The 12168-nt window shown below is 42.8% G+C and overlaps 1 protein-coding gene across 1 annotated transcript; it reads left to right on the top strand.

Annotated features, from left to right (window-relative positions):
• Positions 1-6826: 6826 nt before the first annotated feature.
• LOC142196522 (transmembrane protein 229b-like) lies at positions 6827-10056 on the top strand. Its single transcript, XM_075266483.1, has 2 exons — positions 6827-6905; positions 9372-10056. Exon 2 carries the CDS (start codon positions 9402-9404, stop codon positions 9879-9881), a length of 480 nt encoding a protein of 159 aa, XP_075122584.1. The 5' UTR covers positions 6827-6905; positions 9372-9401; the 3' UTR covers positions 9882-10056.
• The last annotated feature ends 2112 nt before the right edge of the window (positions 10057-12168 follow it).

Here is a 12168-nt window from a genome sequence, read left to right as displayed (position 1 = left end):
ACTGTGACATCACTGTGTGTATTATCCCTGTACTGTGACATCACTGTGTGTATTATCCCTGTACTGTGACATCACTGTGTGTATTATCCCTGTACTGTGACATCACTGTGTGTATTATCCTGTACTGTGACATCACTGTGTGTATTATCCTGTACTGTGACATCACTGTGTGTATTATCTCTGTACTGTGACCTCACTGTGTGTATTATCTCTGTACTGTGACATCACTGTGTGTATTATCCCTGTACTGTGACATCACTGTGTATTATCCCTGTACTGTGACATCACTGTGTGTATTATCCTGTACTGTGACATCACTGTGTGTATTATCCTGTACTGTGACATCACTGTGTGTATTATCTCTGTACTGTGACATCACTGTGTGTATTATCTCTGTACTGTGACATCACTGTGTGTATTATCCCTGTACTGTGACATCACTGTGTATTATCCCTGTACTGTGACATCACTGTGTGTATTATCCTGTACTGTGACATCACTGTGTGTATTATCCTGTACTGTGACATCACTGTGTGTATTATCCTGTACTGTGACATCACTGTGTGTAGTATCCTGTACTGTGACATCACTGTGTGTATTATCTCTGTACTGTGACATCACTGTGTGTATTATCTCTGTACTGTGACATCACTGTGTGTATTATCTCTGTACTGTGACATCACTGTGTGTATGATCCCTGTACTGTGACATCACTGTGTGTATTATCCTGTACTGTGACATCACTGTGTGTATTATCTCTGTACTGTGACATCACTGTGTGTATTATCCTGCACTGTGACATCACTGTGTGTATTATCCCTGTACTGTGACATCACTGTGTGTATTATCTCTGTACTGTGACATCACTGTGTGTATTATCCTGTACTGTGACATCACTGTGTGTATTATCTCTGTACTGTGACATCACTGTGTGTATTATCTCTGTACTGTGACATCACTGTGTGTATTATCTCTGTACTGTGACATCACTGTGTGTATTATCTCTGTACTGTGACATCACTGTGTGTATTATCCCTGTACTGTGACATCACTGTGTGTATTATCTCTGTACTGTGACATCACTGTGTGTATTATCTCTGTACTGTGACATCACTGTGTGTATTATCCTGTACTGTGACATCACTGTGTGTATTATCCTGTACTGTGACATCACTGTGTGTATTATCCTGTACTGTGACATCACTGTGTGTATTATCTCTGTACTGTGACATCACTGTGTGTATTATCCTGTACTGTGACATCACTGTGTGTATTATCCCTGTACTGTGACATCACCATACCTCCCAACCGTCCCGATTTCCGCGGGACAGTCACGATTTGGGTGACATGTCCCACGGTCCTGGTTGAAGGGAGGTATGTCCTGATTTCAACTCAGATCTGCGTCCAGAGGACGCAGATCTGAGTTGAACACATATGCGGCTGAAGCAAGGAGCTTGATGTACAAGACGCGATGTACAAGCCAGGAGCCGGCGGCAGCGGCGAAGCGAGGAACTGACACAGGTCAGCTCCATCCTTCAGCCGCATGTGTCAGCAAGAGAGGCGGGCAGAGAGCGGCGAGGGAGCGGAGGAGAAGGTAAGTTTAATGTGGAGGTGGAATGTGAATCTGGGGGCAGAGATGGAGAGGACATGAAACTGGGGGAAGATGAAGGGTGTATTATCCCTGTACTGTGACATCACTGTGTGTATTATCCTGTACTGTGACATCACTGTGTGTATTACCCCTGTACTGTGACATCACTGTGTGTATTATCCCTGTACTGTGACATCACTGTGTGTATTATCTCTGTACTGTGACATCACTGTGTGTGTATTATCTCTGTACTGTGACATCACTGTGTGTATTATCCTGTACTGTGACATCACTGTGTGTATTATCCTGTACTGTGACATCACTGTGTGTATTATCCCTGTACTGTGACATCACTGTGTGTATTATCCTGTACTGTGACATCACTGTGTGTATTATCCTGTACTGTGACATCACTGTGTGTATTATCCCTGTACTGTGACATCACTGTGTGTATTATCCCTGTACTGTGACATCACTGTGTGTATTACCCCTGTACTGTGACATCACTGTGTGTATTATCCCTGTACTGTGACATCACTGTGTGTATTATCTCTGTACTGTGACATCACTGTGTGTGTATTATCTCTGTACTGTGACATCACTGTGTGTATTATCCTGTACTGTGACATCACTGTGTGTATTATCTCTGTACTGTGACATCACTGTGTGTATTATCCTGTACTGTGACATCACTGTGTGTATTACCCCTGTACTGTGACATCACTGTGTGTATTATCCCTGTACTGTGACATCACTGTGTGTATTATCCCTGTACTGTGACATCACTGTGTGTATTACCCCTGTACTGTGACATCACTGTGTGTATTATCCCTGTACTGTGACATCACTGTGTGTATTATCCTGTACTGTGACATCACTGTGTGTATTATCCTGTACTGTGACATCACTGTGTGTATTATCCTGTACTGTGACATCACTGTGTGTATTATCCTGTACTGTGACATCACTGTGTGTATTATCCTGTACTGTGACATCACTGTGTGTATTATCTCTGTACTGTGACATCACTGTGTGTATTATCCCTGTACTGTGACATCACTGTGTGTATTATCTCTGTACTGTGACATCACTGTGTGTATTATCCTGTACTGTGACATCACTGTGTGTATTATCCTGTACTGTGACATCACTGTGTGTATTATCCCTGTACTGTGACATCACTGTGTGTATTATCCTGTACTGTGACATCACTGTGTGTATTATCCTGTACTGTGACATCACTGTGTGTATTATCTCTGTACTGTGACATCACTGTGTGTATTATCCCTGTACTGTGACATCACTGTGTGTATTATCTCTGTACTGTGACATCACTGTGTTTATTATCCTGTACTGTGACATCACTGTGTGTATTATCTCTGTACTGTGACATCACTGTGTGTATTATCCTGTACTGTGACATCACTGTGTGTATTATCCCTGTACTGTGACATCACTGTGTGTATTATCTCTGTACTGTGACATCACTGTGTGTATTATCTCTGTACTGTGACATCACTGTGTGTGTATTATCACTGTACTGTGACATCACTGTGTGTATTATCCTGTACTGTGACATCACTGTGTGTATTATCCTGTACTGTGACATCACTGTGTGTATTATCCCTGTACTGTGACATCACTGTGTGTATTATCTCTGTACTGTGACATCACTGTGTGTATTATCCCTGTACTGTGACATCACTGTGTGTATTATCTCTGTACTGTGACATCACTGTGTGTATTATCCTGTACTGTGACATCACTGTGTGTATTATCCTGTACTGTGACATCACTGTGTGTATTATCCCTGTACTGTGACATCACTGTGTGTATTATCCTGTACTGTGACATCACTGTGTGTATTATCCCTGTACTGTGACATCACTGTGTGTATTATCTCTGTACTGTGACATCACTGTGTGTATTATCCTGTACTGTGACATCACTGTGTGTATTATCCCTGTACTGTGACATCACTGTGTGTATTATCTCTGTACTATGACATCACTGTGTGTATTATCCCTGTACTGTGACATCACTGTGTGTATTATCTCTGTACTATGACATCACTGTATTCTGTTATGAAATATATTTGCTATATAGACCTACATATTCCGTTTTATTAAACTCTTATAGAAAGATTCATTGAAGTTCATTGTTATCCTATTTATTTGCTAAATTGTACAATATACAGACGTATTTATTTCATGAAATTGCATCATTTATTACGTAACAATTTGCTTACTGTAAAATATTATAAAAACATCCATTGAACAATCCGCCCGGAGCACAGGAAGATAGATTCATTGTAATAGACATATAAAGTATGTAGCAAATAGAGGTAATAATAGAGCTTTAATGCCACGAAATACAAGACCAAGCTATAAATAAAGCCAATATAATGACGTTATGTTGGGAATTTGGAGTATTCAATAAAAACAGAACAAATATATAAATCTGCAAACAGTGGCCCCGATTTACTAATAGACGGAGCAAAGTGATACTGCACCAGATTTATACCAAGGACCATCCACAAAGGACCGCGCTTTACCTGTAACAATGTTAGATAACTGCATACAGAGCGTTCCCCTTGATATGCTGAATGTTGCCTATCTGTAGTGAGTGTGCTATGCCATGCGTCATTCGTGCAGGAGTTGGGGAACCAGGGGACCTTGTCCCGTGACCGTTCCTTGACATCATGGTGGTTCAGTGGTACTTGGTGCTGCCGTAAAGTGCTTGAGTCCTGGGATGGATTTTGGGTGGGTTTCTTTTGGGAACAGGGAGTGATGGCAATACGATCTCTGTGTGGGAAATTCAATGGTAATTGATTCTACAAGCCTGAGTATAGGGACGCCATATTTCTCACATTGATACTCTGCCCACCAATGAGAAGACCACTCTCCTGGGATAGTATTCATATAGATATGGCACCCACACAGGCTATCCTAACAATCTAACCTCAACTCAACTTGTTAGGGGAATGTCTTAAATTTTAATATTGGAGATAGGCCATCAATTTTTGACCATGAGGTATCTGACTCCAGTACCCCCACCGAACAGCTGAATGAAAGCTCCAGGTCAACGTCATTATCAGCCCGGTCATACAGTTGCGAGCACGCCGAGCATGCTAATAGTGTAGATGAGTTTGCAATGGAGGTTGGAAATAAAAATGTACAGGTGGTCCCAACACCAATGGAAGCATGCAGGTTGAGGTGGCTGCAGAATCCACAGATTGATCATTGAGGACCAGACGGTAATACAAGGAAGGAGGCCAGTGGCTGGGGATGGACGTCTGCGCTCTCTATTCCACAGATTGAAGTGTCGACAAGGTGACTAAAATATAGGACCTTTATTGGACAAAAACGTACTGCACAATGCGTTTCGAGCTCCACAAGCTCTTCTTCAGGTGCACAATTACTTTCCAGGTGAGGTCAGATGTGTGGTCATACAGTTGTGGCTGCGTCTGGTACTGAAACTCTGAAGCCCATTGGACTAAGCTTTAGTACCAGGCACGGCCACAACCGGCCCCATCATCCAGCTGATCAGTGGCAGTGCCAGGAGTTGGACCCCACTGTAAAATGTTGATGGTTTGTCCTAAGTGATACAACTGTGCTTTTATATGATATGTACTAATGTGTACTATCTGTTCCCAGTCTGCACCTTGATAAGCCCTGGTCCCGGGTCTATCACCGCATAGACACCATAGGAACACCTGCGCAGCCCTTCCAGCTTTTTTATTGCCCAGAGTTATTATTAGTGACCTTTGTGAGATCAGTGAACATCACACATATGGCTCCGTCCTACTACAACTCCAAGTAGCTTTCACAATCCAGGATATTGATCAATGTTATTTTAGTTGAGTACGCCGCCTAAGAAAATATTAACTAGATATAACATTGTCAGCCTCAAGTAGCCAAGTCCTGAACAAAGCCACGGCGAGACGAAATCCTGAAGAGGAACAGGTGAGAGCGACATCTTTGCTTCTTCTGCCAGAACATACATAGCACATACATTATACATTAGCCATGTCATGCACTAGTCCATAGGGACTTGCTTCTCGGAGCTTGTCAATTGCAATGATGAAAATTGAAACAGGTCCTTGGTAAAACCTATACAAGGGAAAGGGGTCACATACTTTAGTTCAATAAAAATTTCATTGAAGATACGTTAAGAAATCCACAGGTCTCTGGGACCCGATGGGATGTCATAGAACATTTCGCCACCATAGAGAGTCAGAATACTCGGTAGAACAATTCCATGCTAAATGGTTCCTTCCATCATTTTTGTTTTTTCCAGATTTTAGGTAGTTTAGTTGACAACATCCTATTAGGCTGGAGACGGACACTGGGGGGGGGGGATTTATTAAGAGTGGCATCTTAATCCATTCCCCACTAGCACCAGAATCGGTAAGAGGTTCTGGCTTCTTAATAAGTCTGGAGGATCTTGATAGGTCCCGTGAACCGGAATTGAAATCTGTGCCGGTCAGAGATACTTTGAGTTTTTTTGCTTTATTTTTTTGGCGCCAACTTTACCTTGTTTCTTGTACCCCAATAAACAGTGGAGTCAGCCGGAGTGAGAAGTATAAGTGGGGACTTATTATTTTCTTATTCCTATTGAATCCATTTTTGGCAAAATCTGCAAAATCTGCACCAAAAAAGCAACAAAAACTCAATGGGTGAAAATTTATGTTTGTACCTTTTTCTAGTGTACAAGGTGTAAAAAAAGTTGCAAATTTTTGCACAAGATGGTTTTTCTTCACCACCCTCACCAGTTTTATGACTTGGGGGTTGGCAAGGAGGCAAGAGTTTACTGGTGTAAGTGACATCAATGCTAGCTAGGAGCTGGTGTCGATTTAGTGCAGGGGCATTGTCCCGCCAGTGGATACCCTGGTTTTTCTCCAAAGTCACACGGACTAAATACTGGTCTTGATAAATTTCTCCCATTGTGTGTCTTCAGTCTTACGTCTACATATTCCTCAGAGACCCCGTATACCTAAGCATTGCATAGACAGTCCATTAATATCAATGGACATTTTGTCATACTTTATTTCACCTCTAGGGGCACTGCAAAGGAATTAAACACTTGCCTCTAGATTCCTGCGTCGATTGCAGCAGATCAATTGCGGTCTGAGCAGTAAGACATCTTCTGATCAGCTTATCACCGAGGACTCTTCTAAAATAAAAGTTGACAACTTCTTTAAGAGACCCAGCGGCTGAAGAATGGTCTACTAATATTTTTTTATTTTTTTTCTGAAGCCGCCAGGTATTTTTGGCTCCTTTTCAGATAAAGAAAATGTCAAGTCTCGACACAGGTTAGTAATTTGATGCTTTAATGTATCAACAGTCCATCTTGGGAGACCAAGACAGATTCAGGAGTGATTTCAGAGTGAATGTCAGTTTAGGAAGAAACAGTAAAGTTCGAATTTTTGGCTTTTGTGTTCAATTTAATGAAGCCGCAGCACAGTATTAGATTCAGGTAAAAATTGATACATTTCTATATGACAAAGTTTCTTATATCCACGTGTACTATCGATTTCTACAAACTTTATCGGCACCATTTTTTAAAAAAAATTCCCCTGTAACTCAGGCTGATACATTAGCACCAGTTACAAGAGGAATACGGTCTCCTTGGACTTGAGCTGATAGGAGTCCTCTAGGACCCAGCAGCAACAGCAGTAGTTCCTGACCCCTGGTGGGTCGCATGACCCATACCTCCCAAATTTCAAAGGACTGAAAAATGAACACAATTTGCAAATTTACATATAGTAAGACGTCCCTCCGAGCCCACCCACTTTGGCTCTGCTCTTTCTGATCAATGTCTCTTTGTACCCCCAAGCAGTACAACACCCCTATAGTGGCCCTGATATTGTAATTGCCCCCACAGTGCACAGTCCCCTCCAGATGGCCCAACAGTTTACAGTCCCCTCTCCACTTGCACCCATGTTATACCATCCCCTTCCAGTTGCCTGTATACTCTGCAGTCTCCTTCCTGCTACCCTTACAGTATACAGTCCCCTCTCCAGTTGCTCCAACAATATATTGTCCCCTTCCAGGTGCCCTCACACTCTATAGTCCCCCTCCAGTTGCCCCAAAGCTATAAAGCCCTCCCCTCTACTTGCCCCCACAGTATAGGACACCATGAAAGGTTGCCATAGTCTCTCTCTCTACACAAGACAAACACACGTTATGTATTTATTGCACCTTACATACTGTAGTTGCCTCCATTATCTCTATTCCCTCTTCAGGTGATCATTCATGAACAGCGACCCCATTATTTGAGATCTAGTAAAACATTAATTTGACTTTTGGCCCGGGATGGTATCCTGTAACTCCGTGCATGGTAGTGACACTTCCCATCCTGTCTTATCTAGTTCAATGTCTACAGATCAATGTCTGCCAATCAATGAGTGACTAATATAATATGCTGACAATTCCTACAAGGGTAAAAATGAAAAATATTCGGGCAGAAAAATTCAGGGTAGTAGAGAGGGGACTGATCCTGGGCATCGCTGCCGGGCTTCTCTGTGTAATACAGGAGCTGATCAGGCACCATATTTAAAGTGCCGATATCTGACGACTATTACGATGGATCACAGCAAGGGGTTAAAATCTAAAAACGTAAATATGGACTAAACTTATCTGAATAAATATCTCCAGCATCTACAGACAGTGTCCTACAGTGTCCTTTATCATTCCTCTTATCTGGACATGCTCAGATAGGTTTCACAAGTGAATTAGCTTTTCGAGACAATATTGTTTTTGCAACATTGTGTCACAGAATATCATCCTGCATAGAGGTGAGCGAACACTGTTCGGATCAGCCGATCCGAACAGCACGCACCCTTAGAAATGAATGGAAGCACCTGTGATGCCGGTCGGCCGCCGGCAAAGTCAGCGTCACAGGTGCTTCCATTCATTTCTATGGGAGCGTGCTGTTCGGATCGGCTGATCCGAACAGTGTTCGCTCATCTCTAATTCCTGCATTGTGTATATGTGGCCACCCAGTGGTTGTGACGTGCATTACAGCCTTTAAGGGTTTTGATAGCATGTTGTTTTGCAATATTGCATTGAATTAATTTCATGAGAAATTGGACTCCTCAGTCTAATTCAGTCTAAGTTAAAGGGGTGGTGTCATTAAGGAAACTTCCTCTGTCCCCTTATAAGCACTGATGCAAATTACATTACTGGCAGCCCCATAGCAGTGAATGGATCGCCAGTTATGCTGGCTCACTGGCGCTCCATTCACAAGGAGGCTTTAGGGCAACTTTTGGTCCTCCATCCTCTTGCTGCAGGACCCAAAAACAAAAAGTTGCACCTGCCCTCCGCTAGCACCAAGAGTATCACTGCAAATAACATCACTGTAACATATTGGGTAAAAAATATGCAAATCTATTTTCCAGGATGTAATTAGGAGAACAGTGCACTCTGTACGCCGCCCTCTAGAGGGCAGCATCCTTAACATCATGCATGACTCAGTTATTAAGTCTACTATCATGATGTGGATTCAATTGCCAAATCAGTATTTCTATCCCAAAAGGAACAGATCCCCAGCTATGGACAGCGCTGTTTCGGTCTTTTGGGCCTCCTCAGCATAGCGCAGGGATACTGATTTGGCAGAGTGAGAGACTATAGACCAGGGTCAGGGGATAATCATACACATTAGGGAGAGTGTGTGCCTACAAAGGCGTACAGAGACTTACAAGTCATTCCTGTAACATATTGGTTATCCTGTATATGTTTTTTTGGTTACGATCTCTAATATTTAAAAATTTTTCCAGTGTCTTAGATTGTGATTTTCCACCGAAACAATGAATGCCAAGAAGCAGAAACCCGGGAGTCTCGGTGGCCTCTACCGTTGGTACATTTATGCAATCCATGGACTTCTATGTGAAATCCTGTTTACAGCGACCTGGGATTTTGTCACCACCGGCTGCTGGAAACTGATGGGTGTGAGCAGCGTCTGGGCCATTTTTATATACGGGACAGCAATATTCGTCATAGAGAAAATGTCTCTTTATCTGGAAGGAAGATGTCACCTTCTCTGGAGATGTCTCCTGTACACGCTATGGACATATGCCTGGGAGTTCTCCACTGGTTTCATACTAAGGACTTGCAGTTCCTGCCCGTGGGACTATTCTCATTTCAGTGGGAACTTCATGGGACTCATAACCTTGGAGTATGCAGTGCCTTGGTATTTTGGCTGTATAATAGCAGAACAAGGGGTGATCAAAAATACCCTAAGACTGCAATTCATCCCGGATGAGCATAAAACCCGCAAAGGACGCTAACATTTGTATATTGAATAACACAGTGATGCCCTTTACAATGAATGGGTAGGGGTTCGGGACAAAAATGGGGGTGTTTTGTTCCCCATTCTGAATTGAGGGATGGATAAATGCTTATCTGTCTCCAGTCCACTGGACCATTCAGAATATGAAACAAAACACCCCCATTCTCATGACCTATAGGGCCTCCAGGTCATGTCCCCATGGAACTGCAACGTATCCCCAATCTTGAGAGGCTTTGTGCAGGAAAAGTGCTAAAGGAATCTCTTTGGGTTAATATTTTGCAGTAGTATGAATCCCCTATAAGTGGTCATTCACACTACTGTTATTAATGTCTGTTGCTGTCTTCTGTCATGCATGCTGGAGCTTATCTTCAGTTACGAAGGAGCTGCATCTTCCATCTTGTTCTCTACATTGGTGTCAATGGGAATGAACATAGAACCAGTCTGTGTCTGTTCTCTGCAACAGTTTAATGTCCGTTGCTGTCATTCTATGATGGAAGACAGCAACAGACATTAACAACAGTAGTGTGAATTCCTCCTAACAGAACAAAAAACCCTGCAATTTACACTCTGACCATGAAACCTAATAGTAAACTGACACTTGTCATTTCTGTAGGGGTTTTCTATGCTGCATTGGGCTTACAATTGAGGAGACCACTATAGATAATACCACTAATGGTAGGTTTACGGTAGTGCCAGGTTCCCGATGAACCTGAACAACAAGAGCCAGACTGTAAAATAGTGGTTACACACAGGGGCCGACCCCATTGACTATAATGGAGTCCTCTGGGTGTCCACCTGTTTTAAAGCAGCAGATAATAGTCTTCCATACACCCATTTCTCTCTGCTCATTTTTACTGGTTTCTGCAATGAAGTCTCCAATGGAGACTTCTGTGTAGATGTGAACCCAGCCTGATCCATCATTACAATAGTTGATGTCACATCTTATCTACTCCCCTCCCTGCACAGAGCATGTCCAGAACATTCTCCCATAGACCTCAATAAGTAAGCTTCAGACTATTACTGACTATGGACATAACACTACTGTAAAGCAGATCACTAAATGCTGCGAGCAGAGGAGAAACTCGGGCAAGATGGCCGTCCCCGTAATCATGTATAGATACACTCTGCCTGCAATGTATGAGAACAACGGAAGGCTCCAGAAAACAAAAGGATTTTTATTACATTTTAAAAAATTGAAAATATTTTTTATGCCGTAACAGAGTCAACTAGAATAAATAAAATAAAAGTTATAAAAGAATCCAAAGCCTTAAACGAATCCGTGGCTGTAAATCCTTAAAGGGATCTTCACTCTGTATTTAGTGTTCAACAGCAAGCTCTGTTCTACTTGGACACAACTACAATAAGTTACTTTGGAATGTATCTATAGGAGTCTGACATTCTCTTCTTCCTCTGGAACGCCATCTCCGCGGCGTGTTTTTCGGATGGCTTCTAATGGGACGCATGCGCAGTTGGCTCTGCCATGCCTGCGACCATTTTCTTGTGGCCGATTACACAGTGCGGTCGTGTAAGCGGCCACAAGAAAATGGTCGCAGGCAAGCGCAGTCGGGCAGAGCCAATTGCGCATGTGTACCATTTAAAGCCAGAAGAAGCCATCCGAAGAACATGTCGTGGAGATGGCGTTCCAGAGGAAGAAGAGGCCGTCGCTGGAGACTTCTCTCGAAGAATTGGGGGACGCCCCCAGTGCTGTTTGAGTGCTGAGGACCGCCCCCAGTGCTGCGAGAGAACTCACTTGCAGACCGACAAAAACCAGGATATCTACAGCGGCGCAGAGAAGACATCTAAAGGTAGGAGAAGAATAGCCTTTCTTAAGGCTATTCCTACGTGTTGATGAGAAAAAATGTAGTTTTAATGATAGGATCCCTTTAATGATGGTAGGAAGAGAAAAACTTTGAGCAATGGACCATGGTCTGTTCAGGGTCTTCCAGTCTATACTGACTTTTCACCGTTACAACTCCTCATTTGGCACTTGACTGTCCAGCCCATAAGGGCTCATCCACGCAACCGTGTGTGCAGATCAAGCAAGTTTCTGATTTTTTAACAGGATGACAGCACTTGGATGACCCCCACAACTCCTTTTTTACTGCGGGGCCTTAGCTTTAGTGTGGAGACTAAATTTGAAGCTTCTAGGCCTCAATGCAAATTTGTACCATGGCCATCCACTTACCATGTGCTACTTATAATACTGGAGCCTTGACATGTGGAAGAGAATAGGGTTGAGCGATCAGGATCCGGAAAGATCGGATCCCGATCAGTGATCGAGCAAA

The sequence above is a fragment of the Leptodactylus fuscus genome, chromosome 3, assembly GCF_031893055.1.
Source record: "Leptodactylus fuscus isolate aLepFus1 chromosome 3, aLepFus1.hap2, whole genome shotgun sequence".
NCBI lineage: Eukaryota > Metazoa > Chordata > Amphibia > Anura > Leptodactylidae > Leptodactylus > Leptodactylus fuscus.
The sequence above is the reverse complement of the archived record's forward strand: the minus strand, read 5'-3'. Positions and strand labels throughout refer to the sequence as shown.

What these genes read in the sequence shown, in the direction of transcription:
- LOC142196522 (XM_075266483.1), top strand. Translation starts at nt 9,402, where the DNA reads ATGAATGCCAAGAAGCAGAAACCCGGGAGTCTCGGTGGCCTCTACCGT.